We start from the raw sequence: 19,448 nt of genomic DNA, 5'->3' as shown, positions 1-19,448 counted from the left end.
GGGACCGAGGGTCTGCTCGTAATGTTCCTACGTAATATTCTTCGCCATGTAGGTAATAATACGTGTATTGATGCATTCCATATAATATATGTTATATTAAATAGTATTATATATAGATCACATTCACTTAAAATATCTATGTATTACATATGTTTATATATACACACGCATATGTATATATAGATGTTATAATATCTAACAGTGTATGTACATGTGTAATAAATAGGTCTATGCATTGCGAAGAGTGCCGTTTCACGACGCTCTTTGAAGCAGCTCTGGGTTGCTGCAGGGCAGCTGTAGCCGTGGTTTTCCTGCTCACCTTGGCAAACCATGGGGCTGAGCTCCTGTGGGATTATATTGCTGCAAGCACCACCCCGTGGGATGCTGCGTGGTTAGAAATGGGCAGTGAGGTCATCTCACCGTGCCAAACAGGAAAATGGGTCCATAAGTAAGCCCTGTTCTTCAGGTGTGCTCTGTATGTTGTAAACATTTCAGAATTCCCCAGCCAGGTTCTGTTTTCTGCCTACTTCCAGGCAGGGAACCACAGGTGGAAGAAAACCCAAGGAACCTATTTACAGATTCTGAGAATCAGCCCGGGATAGTTATAAAAGGCTGTCTGGCAGACAGTCATCTCTCAAGGAGCCAAGTTTGGGTTATGCACATGTGCTTAATTTAGCCACTGCTTAATAATATATGAACAGTAAACTGCAAGCCTCAAAATATGAGATCGTTTTCAAAGGAAAGAGGTTGAATAAAAATCAACAGGGGATAGTCTCTGAGGCTTTGAGGATTAGCTGACTGCTCTAATAGAAGGTAAGCAAGCCAGAAAGGCTCTCTGCCAGGGATTTCTCTGTGATCTTTCAGAGGCTAATATGCTTGAACAACATTGACCACCTGATGTCAACTGCTTTTAACCACAGCCTCCTGCCTACTCAATGAATACAATAGGCACTGCCATGCTCAGTAAACATGTGGAAGCAAAGCAGATGAAGCCCCAGGAGCGTCATGCATGGCTAGACTTTGCCCACCCATCCACACCTCCTGCATGAGAAGTGTCTGACAAGCACATGTGCTGCTGGGGCGGGTAGGTTTGTCCTGGGGCTGGGGTCAGGATGTGCTCAGCTGGGAGTGGTGTGAGCTCTTCCGGTGCTGTCTCTAAAGCACCCTGCAATAAGCAAGGGACTATGTGTTGCTGCATGTCCCATTTCTTAGCCATGTCCTATGCTGCAGACCTCCAGGACAGCCAAAATGCCTCTGTGTTCCCACCGTGTCCCACGGTGTGGGACATCAGAAACACCTGGCCGCTTTCCGTGGAAGATGGCTAGCTGGTAGGATCTGGGCCAGCTCCTTCCTTGCCTGTGGCACCGCTTGTCAGCCTGGTGTATTTGCATTGTCTCACCAACAGTTCACCATCCTGGGTCCTGAATGGGGTTTCCGGCCAAATTCCGGGGAAAAATTGCTCTTGCGGGCCTCTTCCCACCTGGGCAGCCGGCAACTCGGCACCTGATAGCCCTTGCCTGTCTGGCTCCAGGGGCGGTGAGTGTGGGAGACAGCAGGGAAGGTGGCTGGATGCTGGTGTTGGACCTGACCTCCTGGATGTCCATCTGCATATTCAGGAGTCGTTCCCAGCTGGTTGGCTGCCTCCGGCCTCCCCACTCCCTCTTTAAAGGCCCTGGGCGCAGCGGGAGGACGCGCAGCGCTGCCTCTGCGGCATCCCGCGTTCCCGGGGCCCGCCCGCCGGTACCCCGCGCCCCGGGGGCTGCCCGCAGCCGCAACACAGAGGGATGTGGCGGCTGGGGAAGGCTCTGGGGGAAATTGCCGTCTGGAGGGATGGCATGCTGCTCCGTGCACGGCTGTCCCACCGAGGAGCACGCAGGTAGCCCATGTGGGGTGGCTTCAGTTTTGGAGAATGCACGCTGACCTCCTCTTCTGAGCATCTCCATTTCGTTCCTGTCTTTTTCTTGAGGTAAGAGGAGTCTCGGCTGCTTTTCAGTGTTCTGGAGGGCGGCACTAGTGAAAGCTGCCAGTAAGAGCATGCACCTGTTAACTTTGTGGGGAAAGAGCTGCATCAGCAGGAGGAGTTTGCTTAGGGCAGCACCTTCTGGTCCTGCGGTGCCGGGGATGCTGTAGCGGGGAGTCAAGGCCACCCAGAACGAGCTGCCGTGGCCTGGGACAGGAGGGTCTGCTCCCTCCCTCCAAAGCTCCAGAAGAAAGATAGTGGTGCTGGAAACCTTAAGCAAGTGGAGGTCACCTTGCCAGCTCAGGGTTGATCTCCCTAAAGGAGGTGTATCATCCAGGTTCCAGAGGGCTGGGAAGCCTCAGCACAGGGGACAGGTAAGCTCCTGACCTTGCTGTTGAGCACAGCAGATGAAAGAAACTGTGAGCAAGTTTCAAAAGAAGGTGTTTCTGTAGAAAAAAAGTGAGGTTGCAGGACCACACCACTGAGGAAAGGATTAAGGGTGGATGGATGCAGTGTGTTTGCTGTGTGACTTTGTTGGGTGCAGATGGCAGGCTGAGAGGCAGCTGCAGGCAATGGTGAAGCTTGTAACACAAGGGCAAGGCATGATGTGGAGACCTGCTGGCACCCTGGCCTTGTGCTGGCTGTGGATAAATGGAACAGTTTGAATGACCCCTACACCAAACTCTTGGGAAAATGAAACCCTTATGGTCAGGACAGGTGGGGAGACAACACAGATCAACATGTGGTGTCAGATAATCCAGAAAATACTTGGTTTGTCAAGACTATGGCTCTGCAAAAGGTAGAGCTCTCCCAGACACCTGCCTGGAATTCAGGGGTGTTTGAAGAAAGGCAACCTTCTAAAAACCACTGAGAAGAAACCCATTTTCTACGCTGCCTGGAAGACTTGGCATGGTACAGTAACAGGGACAGGAGACTGATGGTGTTAAAAACACTCAGGCATTTCTGGGAATAGCAAAAGAATCTCAGACTTTAAATGTCCCTGGAAAAGACAAGAGCTGTCCTAATTTAGTAGCGCAAAGCCACTGCTAATTATTGTGGATAAGGAAGAAACATCCCACAGGGACGATTACTGTGTAATTACCCAGGATACAATGTTTTACACCTTCTTTTGCAAAGCTGTGTAACCGGGGAATGAGTGGAGGGGGTGGATCCCTGCTTGGAGCCAGCATGACAGTTTTAAGCCTAGGGCTGCTGGCTCGGTATTTTTTCTCTCCCCTGATAATCCCCATCCTCATTTCTTTTATTCAGTGTTTTGCCAAGCACTTAGGAACCCCATGTCGTGTTAGCCTGAACTTCTCAGTGTGTCCTGCTCACAGCAGGTCTCATTGCACTTTTCCCCTCTCTGTGCCTTCCTCCACCAGCCTGTTTGTGCAGGTGCAGCCCCCAGGTGCTGCCACCCATCCCCATGCTCTGCTGGCAGGAGCTGGGGCCAGCACAAGTGGCAGTGCCCATGGCCTAGCTGCCTGTGTGCCGTGAATACCTTCACCAGGGATGCAGATGCTCTTCTGTGCTCTGCCAACACCCAGGAGCACCCAAGCCCACCTCTTTGCCCAGGTGTGTGTGGCAGAGGGCTCTGCCTGGTGCTCCCTGACCTCATACCTGAGCCCACCAGCCCCGAGGGCAGTTTCCCCAAATGCCTCTTGTGTAGGTGCAGCTGGTGTTGTGGGAAGTCTGTGCTGCCAGGCACTGCCCAAAAGCAGGTGAAATTACTCTGGGCACGATGAATAGCTGGCTGGTAGGTGGGAGGTGTGGCGGTGCCCTGGGCTTTGCTGCTGTTGTGTGACATCTGACAGTCTGCTCACAGGTTTTGCAGTGCCTGGAGGTTTATGCCTGGGTCATTTCCTGGTGAAATTATTTTTGCAGGGGAGCAGGGATGCCATGGAAATCTGGGAGAAAAAAAACCTCTGTCCCTGTGCTTCAAAAACTGCTGTATGAGGTCCTGTTTCTTGCTCTTTCTCCAGTTCCACACCAATAACAGGCTGAAACATCAAACATCTGGGAAGCCTGCCAGTCTGTCCAGGCAGGAAGAAGATACAATGGACAGCAGGACTGGCTTTGAGCAGGACAGAGACTGTGTCACTTTAGGGCATGGCCGGGGGCTGAAATTGGAACCCTGTTTCCAGACTGACTCTCTCTTGCCTTCCCCCAATGCATCTCTGATGCCACAGTTCCTCAGCCGCACAATGGCTGCCAAGAACCTGGATCCCACCATCCCTTTCCCTTCCTCTCAGGCAGTGGCCCTGCCTCATGAGTACAAATGTGGTGCAAGTCCTGAAGAAGAAGCACAAGCCATGGCTTTCCCCAGGACCCGTGCCCTGGCTCCTGTGCCCTGTGCTGGTGACCAGCTCTCCAACCAGCAGCCACGGGAGCAGCTCTGCGACCAGCACTTACGAGCCAAACGGGCCAGGGTGGAGAGCATCATCCAGGGCATGAACCTCCCACCAGCCCCTCAGGCATTTGACACGAGCTCAAAAGCAGCTTTTAGGCATGAGAGGGAAAGGGGTGGTGAGATGTCCCAGGAGAGCAAGAGAAAGCCAAGGGTGCCCCAGCAGGGCGAGGGGGCAGCGGGACGAGTGGCTCCCACAGGGGAAACTTCCCATGCCAAGGGCTGTCAGCAGCTGAAGGAGCAGCTCTGCTTTTTAGAGCAGCAGTTGAGGTGGCTTCAGGAGAAGTTCTACCAAGTCTGTGACTCTGAGGATGCTCCCCAAATCCAGGAAGAGTCTGAGAAAGTACAGCCACTGCCTGGAAAGCCAGAAGACAGACTGAACAAGGACAGTGCTACTGCCACCAGCAACCCACACAAAGCGCCTCTCAGGAGGCGTGTCCTGAGTGGGCTGGAGGAGGCTGAGGACAGAGGTGACACAGGTGGCCTGCCCTCAGTGGTGAGGGTACTCTCACAGGCACTGAAGCACGAGCTTGCTGTGGTGACATCCCAGGTAGTGGACACCGTCCTGAAGGCTGTCTGGCCGAAGGCAGACAGACACATCCAGAAGCAGCACCACAGTCTTCCGATGCTGGGGCCAGATGCCAGGAGAGAGTATTCTGCTGGTGGGAAATGCAGAAAGCCACTTGCTAAGCCGTCTCCCATGAATGCACCAGGCTCCCTGGACTCACTCCAAGCTGAGGTCCTGCCAGGAGCTTTGGGGAAGAGCCCGGGCTCTTATGCTAGTTCCTTCAGTTCAAAGGGTGTCAAAAAATCCTCTCAGGTACCCAGCATGGGTTATTCACTGGGCTTGGCCACCCCTGCCCAGCACAGCCAGCTGCTGAGCCAGCTGTTGGGCTACAGCCAGCACAACCCCTGGCGCAGCGACTCCCATGAGAGCCCATCTGCTCTGGAGAGGGATTGTCCAGAGCCCCTCAACTTGCACTGGGGAACCATTAAACTGAGGTCATCGACTGTGAGACAGCAGCAGCACCATCCCCTGCCCCTGAGCCCTGCCAACATGGAGAGCCTGGCACTACTCCCGGCTGGCAGGGATGGCCACAGTGAGCTGCCAGCTGCAAATGACAGAGTGCCCTTTGCCTCGACCCATATATCCTTTGGGGGCAGCTACAGGTCCCTGGGAATGTGCTCCCCTTGTCCTTTGGAGCCACAGCTTGGCACTGTCCCTACCAGTCTCTGCAAGGCCAAGGTCCCTGCTTCTCCATAGGGGGATAGAAAGGTGTGGACAGGAAAGGAGTCCTAAGCTATAGCGGGGCACTGCCACTCCTCAGGATTGGTCAGATGCTGTAGCATAGCTGTGAGTATAAGCCAGGAGCTACCAAGCCTGCTCTTGGGCCACACTGGGGGTCCTGTTATCCTAAACTAATCAACAGGTGTCTCATGGAAATCCTGGTTCTCACAAGACTGGGAAGTGCTTTGGGGAGCATTAGCTTCCTCAGGGATTCTCAAGGGAAAAACCAGTGGCAGCCAAGGATAAGCCCCCTCTGCCCCACTGAGAGGCCATGAGGGGCTATTGTGGGCACTGGGCATGTATGTGTCTGGGGTGGTGCTCGGGAACATGCCAAGCTCGGGGTTTGCTACGCGTAGCCTTTCCTTGACCCCAAGGCAGATGCAGGAGGCGCTGACCCCCGGGCACCTGAAGAAAGCCAAGCTGATGTTTTTCTTCACCCGCTACCCCAGCTCCACTCTGCTGAAGACTTACTTCCTTGATGTGCAGGTAAAAGAGCAGCCAGAGCTGGTGCTGGGTAGGGCTCCTATGTGGTGTGGTACCTATCCTGCCTCCCTGGGGAACCATGAGGAAAGGGCTGCTCTCGTGTCCCTGTCTCTTGCTGGCAGGAGATGGGGTATAGCACCTATTTCAGCATGGGCTGCCCAGGAGCAGGTGCACAGGGCTGTGGCAGAGCTGGGCTGTCAGCTCTTCACTGTGCAATCGAGGTATTCAGATTAAAGCACACCATAAGTGTGCCTTCTCACTGCAGGGCAGCTGGGATCCAAATCTCGGTGTGGAGAACACCTCAGACACCCTGATGTCATTACCCCAGCTGGTGCTTTTGCAGCCTTGGGGCAGGGCTGGGTTTGGGCCAGTCCAGCAGTGCTTGGCTGGGTTTGCAGGGGCTCGTGGGAAGGGAGGATCCAAGCTGGCATAACACCATCCTCTGTCTCTCCTCCCACCAGTTCAGCCGCTGCATCACCTCCCAGCTCATCAAGTGGTTCAGCAACTTCCGTGAGTTTTACTACATCCAGGTGGAGAAGTTTGCCCGGCAGGCCCTGCTGGAGGGTGTTGTGGACGCTTGCACTCTCCAGGTCTCCCGGGACTCAGAGCTCTTCCGTGCCCTCAACATGCACTATAACAAGGGGAATGACTTCGAGGTGAGCAGAGGGATCTGGGGGAAGGGGGTGGTGGTGTTTGCAGGGGTAAGGAGGAACCATGCCCTGGTGGTGTCACTGGCTGATGCCTGTCTCGCTGCAGGTGCCAGGGCGGTTCCTGGAGGTGGCCAGCCTGACACTGCAGGAGTTCTTCAGCGCCGTCAGGGCAGGCAAGGATGCCGACCCCTCCTGGAAGAAACCCATTTACAAAATCATTTCCAAACTGGACAGTGATGTCCCAGAAGGGTTCAAAGCTGCTGGCTGCTCCCAGGAACTGCTCCACAGCTGAGCCTTTGTGAAAGCAGCCCTGGGTTGTATGTGCAGCCACCATGTGCTAAGCACCTCATGGGCACGCTGTACAGTACCTGTTGTTTGGGGTATTCTCTCTCTGAGGGCTATGCCTCTCTGTAAGACAGCTTCTTAGGTAAGGCCTATCACTTGCCTCATGCTGGAGTTTTATGCTGTGTGTTTTATTCTGCTGCTCAGAACTGGTGGGGACCTCCAGAAGGGAGGGATAGAGACAAAGCCATCAGGCTGGAGCCTGAGAAGTTGCCCTGGCCCAGCTCTCCCCATGACCCTGGCTGAGCTGTCCTCATTCTCTCTTCCAGAGGGTCATAAACCAGGGCAAACAGCCTTGCTGTTTATAAAACAGGAAGAGGTCCTAGTAGTGGGCAAAGTTTCCTTGGCACAGCAGACTAGCGGATGTGCGGAGTCCAAAAAGCATGACTCAGTTTCTGTCCAGATACAACACACCAGTGTCCAAAGAAAACAGCTGGTGAATTCCAGCATTTCAAGCACTCCATGGGGATAGTTGTTCCTGTCTGGGATATGTAAAAATGATGTTGTAGCCAGCAAGAACAACACTCTCCTCCACCTCCCCTGTGCTGTTAGACAAGACCCTCCCCATGCAGCTGTGTGCTGTAGCCAAGCAAGTGTGTGCTCCCCAGCAGTGTTCTCTGGGATGCTGGAGGAGAGCAGGGTGCACAGCCAGCACTGCTTGGCACTCCAAAGAGCCTCCATCAGCCCATCACCTGGGAGGATAACTCCATGTTAAACACCCACACATTTTTCCTTTCACCCTGTTCCTGCTGGCAAAACTGCCCCATGAATCTCTGTTCTGCACCCTGACCTTGGTGAGAGAGGAGAACGTTATTTGGGATCCATCAGTCCCTGCAGGTTTAACACAAGCTGGGGAAGAGCTGGGCCTTGACATCTACAACTCCATTACTGTAAGGGTTGTAAAGGAGGTTTCTTTATCCTGTGGCCAAGGCTTAATGACTGCTTTTCTCCCTGATGGAACATGGAGCTTTGTGTTAAGGGCTCTCTAATCCTGACAGAGGTGGCAGTGGAAGGGAAAAGGAAGAGGAGGGAGTCCTGACAGAAGCATGGCACGAGGGCACTGGGAGGGCAATGATGAGCAACAACATACCCATGCAAAACCCTCAGGGAGAAGAAGACTGGGAAAAGGCCAAAATAATTTTGGGAGTGCTGTAAGGTGTCAGCTAGTATTAGAGTGCAGCAAGTGACTCTTGAGAGGAGAATCACAGCTCCAGCATCAGATGAGCACATGGGGTGATCCACAGGCACTGCATCTACAGGAGTAAAGAAGTGGTAACATCAGGACACAATGGTAAGCTCTGAAATAGGGGCAGTGGTTCCCCCCATCATGAGCGTGGCCACACAGATTTCCTGTTTCTTTTTGTATTTTTATTTCCCCAATTTTGTATATTTTACAACCCCAACACCAAATTTATTTGATTCCTTTTTAAATAAACACATTATTTAAGTCACCCCTATCCATCTCTATAGACCTATTTGATAATGTCTGTTCTAAAGAGTTATCCTAAGAATTTCTTGCTATTTGTTAGGAAAAAATAACACTCAGCAAAAGGGCAGTCCTCCTGCCAGCATCTCTGTGGGATCAAGCAGGACACACTAACCAACACCACCTCCTTTAAACCTGACCCCTCACCCCAATGCCTATGATTAGTCTGCTCTGAAGTGCAGCTTGTGAGGATCAGGAAGGGGAGCTGGGGGCAGACAGAGACATATCCCAAAGCTTATGGGTGCTGGACTCACATGTACAAACATTGGATAAATGCTGCTGCTGGTACCATGAATGTGCCATTCCTGCAGGCAATAATGGCTTCAGACCTTAAGTAATGCTTTGGATAGGCAAAACCAAAACTGCTGGAAAGTGAAACGATGGCCTGGCTCAGGGAAGGGTCAGCAAATTCATCTGTCTGTAGCTGAATAATCAGACAACATAAGGGACAGGTTTACTGGAGACATCCTGCTGAAACAAAGCTTTTTTATACAGAGCTCCTGGTAGGGGTAGCAGTTTCTTGCTTCCTGTGGTAACATGCAAACCTGTGAGTGTCAGTAAAACAGCAGGTGGGGGACAGAGGACAAGACAGTGCCCCAAATCAGAGTCATGCAGTGGCTGAGGTTGTAGGAGACGTCTGGAGGTCATCTTGTCAAACCCCCTGCTCTAGCATGGCCATTGAGAGATGGTTGCCCAGGACTGTGTCAGAGGGGTTTTAGGTATCTCCAAGTAAAGAGGGACTCTACAACCTGATCATTAATAAAGACATTTAACAGGACTAGACTATTTGCAGCAGTATATTTTGCTCCAATGCTTACCATATAATTACAAGTAGGAACTAGAGAGCTGTGTATTACACTGGTTTTTGTGAAATGTGGGCCAGTATGACCATGACAAACAGCATCTGGCATCAGCTATCCTTTGCTTGTGATGAGGTCTCACTACTTGTATCCATGGGTTCAATTCTGCCCATGTAGATTTTCAATATGACAAAGAAGACATAGAGAAACAAATCCAAGAAACCCCAAAACAGACAAAAAAACATCTGAACCCTCCCCCCAACCTCCCCCACACCAAACAACACCAAAACAACCAAAAAGCCCCCCAGCATGGCTAGAGAGACTCTGCAAAGGACTCAAGATCACAGGGAACTTGTATTGGCTGGCATCTTCTTTGTCAGCTTTTTAACCCGTTTACCTTCAGCCAAGTGTGACAGAGACCACAGAAGTGTCAGAGATGGAGAGGTGGCATTACCCACCTTTTTGTCACCCTATGGTTCTCCTGTAATCAGAGATCCTGTCTGGGGAGCCTGGGGTGCAGCTGCCACCTCCAGGGCCACTTGTCTGTTTGGAAGCAGGGGGGTTGCACTCAGTGAGGCACAACTCTGCTGCTGAAGTCAAGTGAGTTGAATCAAAACACCTCTGCTCCTGTGAGAGGCTTGGAAAGCAGCAGCCAGCTGGGTAAGAAGGAGATCACACTGCCTTCCCTCCTATCTAGGTCACAGAAGTACTGATATGGAGAAGGCAGTACATCTGCTGGGAGGTGGGGAAAGCTGGAGTTACTCTAGGGGCAATGGAGCCTGAAGCATGAGAGAGATAGGGTGTGAATTCCACACTGCCCAATCACTAGTGTGGCTCTGCAGGGCTCCAGTTCTCTTCAGCATTCTCATTAATGACTTATGACTCAACAGAATACTAAGAATACTAAGTTTACCAATGTCAACTCCCTCGAAGGAAGAGAGGTCCTACAGAGAGACTTCAACAAATCAGACAGATGGGCAATCACAAATTGTATGAAGCTAAACAAGGGCAAGTGCCAGACTGTACCTGGGATGGGGCAACCCTGGTTGTGTGTCTCCAACATCCTCAGAAGGTGAAATGGAGGGGCAGGCACTGATTTCTTCTCTCTGGTGACCAGTGACAGGACTTGAGAAAATGGCATGAATCTGAATCAGGAGAGGTTCAGTTCAGAAGGTTCAGGAAAAGGTGTTTCACCCAGAGGGTGGTTGGGCACCGACACAGGCTCCCCAGAGAAGCGTTCACATCCCCAAGCTTGACAGAGTTCAAGAATTATTTGAACAATTCTCTCATACACGTGGTATAACTCTTGGGATGTCCTGTGCAGAGAGGCGAGCTCAATGTTGATGATCCTGGTGAGTCCTTTCCAACTCAGCATATTCTATGCTTCTATGAAATTAAGGTTTCAATGCTTGTGCAGTGCAGGGTATGGTGTGTAATGTCATTTATGTTCTAGTCGTACCCAAGACAGAGAAGCTAATTTTCAAACAAAGCCTAATGGGTGCCCATCACAGAGAGATTCCTACTGAAAAAGTGGGTCTGTTTGGAGGGCTGAGGGGACAAGGGAGAGCTGCTGTCCACACAGACACTATAGTCATAACTCCCAGGCTTGGCTGGGCTCTTGCTTCACCATTTCCCACTAATTATCCAAGGAAGCAATTTAGGTAGTGCAGTCCCTACTGCTGAGTTTCATCTCTAAATAAAAAATCCTTTCCTTCCCTCTAACCAAATTTCTGTGGTATATGCAAAAAGCCCACAGGCACCCATAACTGTCTCCTCTGGGAACAATTCCGTGGGGCTATCCTTTTACATTTCCATCGCATTCCAATCGCATTCCTAGCCCATCCACAACAACACACTGAGACTATACAGCAATAAAGGATGCTAAATATTTAAAATCACTGATTCCTGCCTCCAGGCTGTGGCTGCCAAAAGAGGGAGGTGTGACCACACTGACTAAGCTGGCAAGGGCCTGAGAGCCCTTATGTACTCCTCTATGTTAATACTTACCATAAGAGCCCCTATTAATCATGTGTAGCTAATTAGAGTTTGAAAAAGTTCCTAGTGAATGTTTACCCTGTATGCCAAAATAGCTTGGGGGAAACTGACAATAAAACAAATCTGGTTTTTCTTTTCTTCCATTTAATGACTTGCACCTGTCTACAGTGACTGAACCAGCCCTAGCTCAAGTGAATATTCATGAAAGGGTCCTTCCCTCAAATACACCTCTCAGATGCTTATTTGGCATAAAGGCAGCTCTCCACGTAAGTACCCCTTGGTGAGCCAGTGGCCCATGTCCATGAAAACTCAGTATTTGCTGTTTCATTACATGCATTGGAAGGACAGATTAATCCAGGTTATAGTGCAATTACCACATTTGAGAGATCTGACTTTTCTCTGGAGAAGACAGCCCTTCCTCTGTCTCTTGTGCACAGAGCTGCCCTGTGCTGCAGACCCAGCACCACCTGGGGAGAAGCGATGCATGCACAGACTGGAGAGCAGTCTAAAGGAGTAAACAGGGCAGACTGCTATGTCTAGCTGATAGCGAAAGTTTTTTCCTTTTGCACACCAAGAAATAATGTATTAGCTGAGCCATGGACCAGGAGATGGGAGCTGGGGCTCTGCCAGGTGCCAGCTTCATAGCCCAACCAGGTGAGTTCTCCCTTGACTTACTCAATGAAAAGCCCTGTTTTGATAGTGGGACAATGGGGAAGGAGCCACACAGCCAGGGATTCCCTGGCTCACCAGCCTGCTGTAGCAGCTCAGGTGCAAGCACAAAAGCTCAGGTGCAGAGATGAGCACAGTGGAAAAGGGAGATTGGGAGGTTTGCCCAGACAAGACACCACAGGCTGGCACACCATGACAGGGAGGCCATCATGTAGCCTGGGGGCTTTGGAGGGAGATACTCTGGTCAAGGGTACACAAAGGAGTGAGAGCACAGCCAGCCTCTGGACAGCTTCCACAGCTGGAAGCTGTCTCCACCACCCAAACCCCACAGGCTGGTGCTTGTCTTGGAGCGGGGGTGGCTGGGGTGGGACAAGATGACAGACAAGCTGTTAGAGAAAAAGCACACGTCCATGTATACATAAACACCAAACCAATAAATCAATTTTTAAAAGCAGGCCTGATAGAGAAGGCTTAAGAATGGCTATTCAAGTAAAACCAGGGAGAGCTGTGCACAGATCTCAGGGAAAATCAGATTTAGGTCAGCACTCAACACTTGTGAGGATACAGTTTATATTAATATACTAATGCCTTTTCATCTAACTGTACAGGCTGCTGAGTGGCAGGTGAAGTCCCATGATTTTCCTTTTTTCTGGTAACACACAAACATTAGAGAGACCTACAATTTGAGAAAATTTCTGATTTTCTCATTTTTAGATGGCTTTTACCATTTTTACAACAAGCAAACCCACCTGTCATCATCTGCAGTATTTCTACAGGCTTTCCAAATTTAGTCCAATGTTATTTAGCTCTAGGCTTTTGATTAAAAGTTTATAGGGTAATTTTCACTTTATGTACAAGGGTTAAATACTGTTCTTGCTCTTGCTAATCCAATAAAACAGGCACTACAGATTACCTACTAATTAACTCTTAATGACACAGCATAAAGTCCAACTGGCATGAGCTGAAGTGGCAGCTTTCCTCCTGGTGTTTATTGCTTTCTCACTAGTTGTTCTACTACATTTAAAACGACCCTTTTTAAAAGTGCCAGTCTGTATCCAACAGCATCAGTCTTTTGTCTTGCTGAAATAATGAAAAATAAGCAAAAAAACCCTAAGTGGCAAAGTGAAAAGGTGAGAATATGAAAAATACAAATAGAGGAAAAAACATGAAACTTCAAGGAAGATACTTTACTAGATTTCCCAAAGCACATTTGTGTCATCCATAGTTTTACACAAAGAAATGATAAAAAATACTTTGTATTATTAAAAAAGAAAAAAAAAAGCTAAATACCTGACGTATGCATATAAACATATCTATACATCTCAGTATAAAATCTCTCCTCATTTGGTTCTCAGAGAGCAAGCACAGAATATTCAACAGCTTAAGTAATTGTTTTTCATTTCTAGTTTCCAGGTTTTTAAGAAAAAGTAACCATAAAGAGAACAATAAAAGCCACCAAGAATTCATACTCAAGGGAAAGTGAGGCCAGCCCTATGCATCTCTGCATGTACTGAGTCCCTGTGATTGGTAATGCAACCTATGTTGAAATAAAAACAATTACAAAGGCTGATTTTAGATAAAACACTTTTGGAATAGTACCTACAACAGTTGCAAAAAGGTAATGCTGTCAAATGGTGTTTTTAAAACCCAGAGTGCTCAACCCTCTTGTGCAATCATTATAAAGCAGAACCATGTTTTGTTTCATGTTTTGCAATGTCCCAGGCTGCAGCTGTGAGCCCACAGATTTTTCAGTTTGTTGTTTCTCTTGAGAAAGGTTGTGCCCATACAATGGAATTTCCTTCTGAGCACAGAACACCAGGTGCTTCTTACTTGGCAGTGCTCTTCAAATAACTTCTTGGGAAAGCACAAGCAGCTCCAGTGCAGCACCCAGAGTCACCACTGCTGTCAGAGCTTCACTTCTCTCTGACTTCAAATGAACTATTTTTTCCGTGTCTTCAAACAAACCACTTATTCTGCAGCTATTGAACCCCTGAGCTTCAAAGCAATTACCTCCATTTCTGACTAAACTTTTAACAGGCAGTGTTATCCAAAAGACCAGGGTAATTTTTTTCAGGAACTGGAAGCATCAGGAAGTAAGAAACACCATCTTGGAAATGGTCTTGTCAGTGAAAGCATTCATGGCAGAGGTTCTTGGCTGTAACAAAGTTGTAACAGACGAGGCCAAGATAGGAGTGTTTGATCTGGCGTTCTGCTTCAAGAACTTCATGGAGCTTTGAATATTTATTGAAATGTAAAGAAGTGACAATACTATACTCACCATATGTCGGCACTTAACTGGAGACATGTCCATTAACACTGTATGATTTGCTTGTGTAAGCATCTTCCAACCTGCAACATAACCAGGATGCTGCCAGCAATGTTTTCTGCATTTGAATAGTCATACTGAAACAAAATCCTTGCAGATCCTGGGCTTACTCAAAGATGACTGCACATAATTTTTTAGAAGGGGCCACTGTTGGAGTCAGAGGCACAGAGAGTGTGCCCTTATCTCCGATACTTGTCTCTGACATCCGAGAAAGCACTGAATTTCATATAACATCCTGAAAACAACTGTTAAAGTTAAATAGAAAAATTAGGAGTGTAAATGTGTAAATCAGAAAGTTTTCTAAAGTCACTGGGTGAAAAAGTTAAAGTTCGGAGTTTAAGTTAATTTAGAGAACAGAAGACAAGATGGAAGATTTAGGGTGTTGTCTCTTGTTCTTTCTTCTTCATATTCTTCTTCTAGAGGTTTTTGGGTAGTAGTAGGTGATTGGATAGAAGATGCCGCAGTGCAACACACAGGTGTTGGGTCATTGGGTCACTAAGAAAAATAATTTACTTGGCATCTGTTAATTGGGTAAACAGACTTATAAAAGACCTTGAAGAAAATCTTTGTTAGCCATTTTGCACCTTTCTATCTTAGTGCACATAGCTCCTTGTACCTTGTGTACATGTAATGCTGATAAGAAAAGAATAAACAACCAAGTCCGAACAAGAGAAAAAACTGCCTCCCTCTCATCAATTTCAGTTCAAGGGGAGAAAGAACCTAACCACGACAGTCATAGAGACAGGCCACCTCATGGTAGGAGGAATTATCTTTGGACCGGTGTTTCTTGACAAGCTACAGTGAAGAAGATTACAGTGGCACAGAGCATCTGTTTGGTGCAGAACAAATAGTTGCTGTGCAACTCTTGTGCAGCCAAGACAAAACTACAGAATTCTCTTTCTCCTGAGCTGCTGTAAGGCTGTTTCTATAAAACTGCTTTGGGCATTTCAAGCAAAAATAAAGCAATTTGTTTTCTTTACACCCTTGGCAACACCAATGACTATCCCATTCTCTGGTAACAAGTATAGTGGTATTGATATACTCTGAACACCACACCATCTGTGATCATTTGCCTTCAAATTTATTTGCAATGAAAAGCAAGTTTAGCTTTTCACTGTCTCATGAATCACAGGCCTGCATTTACATGGGAATACTTTAACTTGACAAGCAATGAGTATGAAGGCCTCAGTCAGTCAGCAGACTCGCAGTTACCACCACAAGATCTTAACTCTCTTAATATTACTGTGTGGCCTGCTACATCAGCCACAGCCAACCATCAACCTCAGGGCCATCCAATTGTTTTTTCTGCAGAGGCTGTTCTCTTGCAAATAGTGGCAGCAGCAGTGCTTTGCAGACCAGCTTCTCATTGTAAACAATGCTAGAACCAGTGTGGGAGGTGTTCCTTGGGAGCACTGCACTGACATCACCTGAAAGCAGTGTGTAGTGCCCCAAAGGCTTTTTCAGAAAGGTTCACTGTCCCTTGCATCATCCCTGAGACATAGTCATGAGCCAAGGATCTTGCTGCTTCAGCAGTTTGCAAAACTCAGTTCACCATCTCACAAATCTGCTCCTGTAAGCCTTTTGGTGCCTGTTCCATTGTCTTTATTCAGTCTGTTATTGAATGGTCATATGTTTGCAAGCATTCAGTCACTTTTTCCACTGGAAATAAACCATAGAATTAAAAGTTCACACCCAAAACATAACATCTCTATAGCACACTGTAGGCTACAGTTGAGAAAGGATTCTCAGACATACAAAATAATAATTAAGAAAGCTGGGGGAAATGGAGGTAGAGAGGATAGAGAAATGCATGTACTGTAGATGTAACTCAGATATCATGCAGGTGGTAAAACAAATCTGTAGAAGTAATGGAGTGATGACAAGGTAAATATGGAATTCCAAAAAATCAGGTTCCACATGGGAAAGATCTACATATGACAGCTCTAAATCCTGGTACAAATAAAGGAGCTCTGAGAATTAACAGGGACGAAGGTTTTATGCAGATGCCTCTCCAACACCTGCTTTCCCCATAAGATATTTAAACAGAACTGTAGCACTGGGAAAATGTCCTAGCATGACAACTCATTTCTGCACTGCTAAGATTGAGCATGCAATTTTGTTATCAATACATATGACTGTAGCACAGCTTCAGATATTCTGCGTGCCTCAGCACATGAATCCACAGTTCCAAATTATGAGATATTCATCCACTATCCCCACATGAATATGTAGCATTCCTCCAAATGCAAAATTGAAGAGGACTCGCTCATTAGGACAAACCCCTAGATAAAAATCAACTTGGTCTATGAGGAGTTACAAGGTGATTTCTGAGAAACATCTCTGAAGACATGCATCTTTGTGCCATTCCTGCTCAGGTAAAAGGGCTTATCTACTCCACATTAACTGTTCTGAGCTTGGCTCAGACACATGCATAGAGTTCCCTCATGCACAGAGTTCAAGGGCAACATGTCAGTGACTGCCAGAGATAGGCTGCTGCTTCCAAAGCAAAACTGCTCTTAAAATAAACCAAATTCTGTGATAATGACATCAGCAAAAAACCACAGCCAAACAAAAAAATACTAGTTGGTAACAATGCAAGTAAAAAAAAATGTCATGCCTAATTGCAAAAGTGGTATTTTACATATTATCCTATTTTCAGAACCTTCTTCTTTTATAAGTTAGAAAATCAGCACAAAAAGAGGAATCTGACAATGAATGCTGAACTCTAATTTTTATTTTTTCCATAATGTATTCCTACCCTCTTACACTTTCCAAAATTCCCTAGAATATAGTCCAGTCTTGATTTTGCTGCCAATTTTACTCTTTTTGCCAGGGCACATGGTAAGCATATGCATATTTGTAAAATATTTTAATAATGTTAGTGATTTAAAACTCACTATTTCCATTATTGTTTGTGCATCTAAGATTTGGAAAGGCGAAACCAGTAAAAAAAAAAGCACCTATATATTGCAGAAAGTTTATAATGTCTCTACTACATATTGATTCCATGTGTACATCCAGCTACACTGAACTCTACTTGCCAGGTGTATGCAACTTGGAGGAAAAAGGTTATGGCAAAGTCTGAAACTTGAAAAATAGCAGTGCAGAAGGCTCTGAAGGCCATGTACACATTTTAAATCTCTGTTGGATAGGACTAATCCAGCTGGAGAGCTGTACGTAAAGGAAACCAATTTCATCATCACACATTTCGTTTTTATACAATATACATATGAGGTGCATTACATATTTGTTCATGACCTGTGCTAGAAAATGCATTAAAAAAATTATGCCTCAGTTGATTATCACAAGACAGAAGTTCTTTGTCTCTCCTGTACCTCAAGGGTAGCAAGTAGCTTTCACTGTTGAAAAGAGATGTCCCTCATCTTGATGCACATATCCGAGGACAAGTTAAGATAAAAAGAAATGCCACAACAGTCCAGAAAAGAAAAAGGAATGTGTGTTACACTCCTGCAAGAATGTAGTCATCTCATTACTAACCCTGGACCTCATGCTCAGACTTGTAAGTAGTGTGTATTTCTGATGTTTTGTTTCACTAGGAATGATAAACAACTGCCCATGCACAAGAACACAGCACCTGCATTTTCTGTTCACAGAACTTAACACCAAGAACTTCACATGCTAAGAAGAAACATCTGAATGAAGAGAGAGATGCTGCAATATTCCTTGAGAAAGACAATCTGTAGGAGACTGTTCAGCAGTAATAGACACTGTTGTGGAGCTTGTCTCCAAAACTCTGCAGTGGCTGCTGCTGCATCAGAGAATGTAGTAAAAAACAGCCTTTGAGAAAGAAATTCTCTGGACAACTGTAGCTTTTCAAATGAAATTATATATATAATGCAAAAAAATATCCAAGCATAGTGCAGTATGACATGTTTTGCATAGGCAAAACATAAATCGTGCCAGTTTTAACTTGTAGAAGTCCCTTCCTTCAACACAGCACATTGCTAAGTCTAGCCAAGGAAAAAGAGAAGGATGGAAGTCTGCAGGACTCAGACAACCTTCTACAAGCCAGCACTGGATACAACTGATAAGAAAGGTGATGAAGAAATATGTATCACTGAAAGTTACAGGTCTCAACAGCTCTCCAAAGCTGAACCAAACTCAAACATTCATTTCTCGTTTTACTGAGGTAAATCCAGCTTCTGAGTTACATTTTTATTTTGCTCCAAGTCTGTCTTCAAATAGACTACAACAGGCATGCACTGTTAGCACACTGCTAGCGATGCAGCATACTCACCAATTTAGTGTCTCTTCCAAAAGATGACGAAAAGAATTGCTTAAAAGGCACCTGAATATTCTTCTCAAGCTACATCTGAACCATATACACTGCAATGAGACTATACCAGGCAGGTTTTGAAGTAAAAATGAGCAAGTTTATACCCAAGTTAACTTCAGGGCCATCCCTTCAGCCTTACATCAGACTTTCTCTGGCTATTAGGAGAAGGGAAAGGAGATACAAATAGTTATATACTTAATAAAGCAACATGTAGATTGTAAACTTCTTGGAAAATAATATTCATATTCCTCCCTAACTATAAAGTACCTCCTGCAAACTGTGCAGCCATCATGTTGTACCTTGTGGAAACCTATTTGAACAGTTCACATTAGAGCTGCAAGTTTGTTTCATTATGACAGATCTCAGTAGAGCCTCTGGATCAAGCTTAAGTTTTGAGACTTCTTAGCTAGAGTAAAGTTAGCAGGTTCTTCTACAAGGAGTAGTTTTGGCTTTGATATTTAGCCTTATTTTTCTTCAGTCCAAGAAAAAACCAAAAAACAAAACCCACAGAAAACGCAGTAAGAAACTCTGGAAGGCTTCAGAAGCATTATTTCTTAATACAATATATTTAAAGACTTTACACTCCAAAAGCAGATATTAGTAAGTTAAATCCCATTTTCCATTAGAAGCCAGCAGTAGTCAATGTTTTTTTGGAGGATATATATGACCATTTAATTTTGATGCCTCTCATTAAAGCAGAAGAAAGATCTTGTTCCATGTTTATATGTCTTTAGGTTCAATGGAG

The 19,448-nt window shown here is 46.6% G+C and overlaps 1 protein-coding gene across 1 annotated transcript; it reads left to right on the top strand.

Moving 5' to 3' along the window:
• The first annotated feature begins 3,723 nt into the window (after positions 1–3,723).
• On the top strand, positions 3,724–9,629 carry PROX2 (prospero homeobox 2). The gene is made up of 4 exons (XM_033515382.1): positions 3,724–5,514; positions 6,034–6,141; positions 6,600–6,794; positions 6,895–9,629. The coding sequence occupies exons 1-4, from the start codon at positions 3,808–3,810 to the stop codon at positions 7,078–7,080; spliced, it is 2,196 nt and encodes a 731-aa protein (XP_033371273.1). The 5' UTR covers positions 3,724–3,807; the 3' UTR covers positions 7,081–9,629.
• The last annotated feature ends 9,819 nt before the right edge of the window (positions 9,630–19,448 follow it).

The sequence above is a fragment of the Parus major genome, chromosome 5, assembly GCF_001522545.3.
Source record: "Parus major isolate Abel chromosome 5, Parus_major1.1, whole genome shotgun sequence".
NCBI lineage: Eukaryota > Metazoa > Chordata > Aves > Passeriformes > Paridae > Parus > Parus major.
Note: the sequence above shows the minus strand (reverse complement) of the source record. Positions and strands in the feature narration are given on the sequence as shown.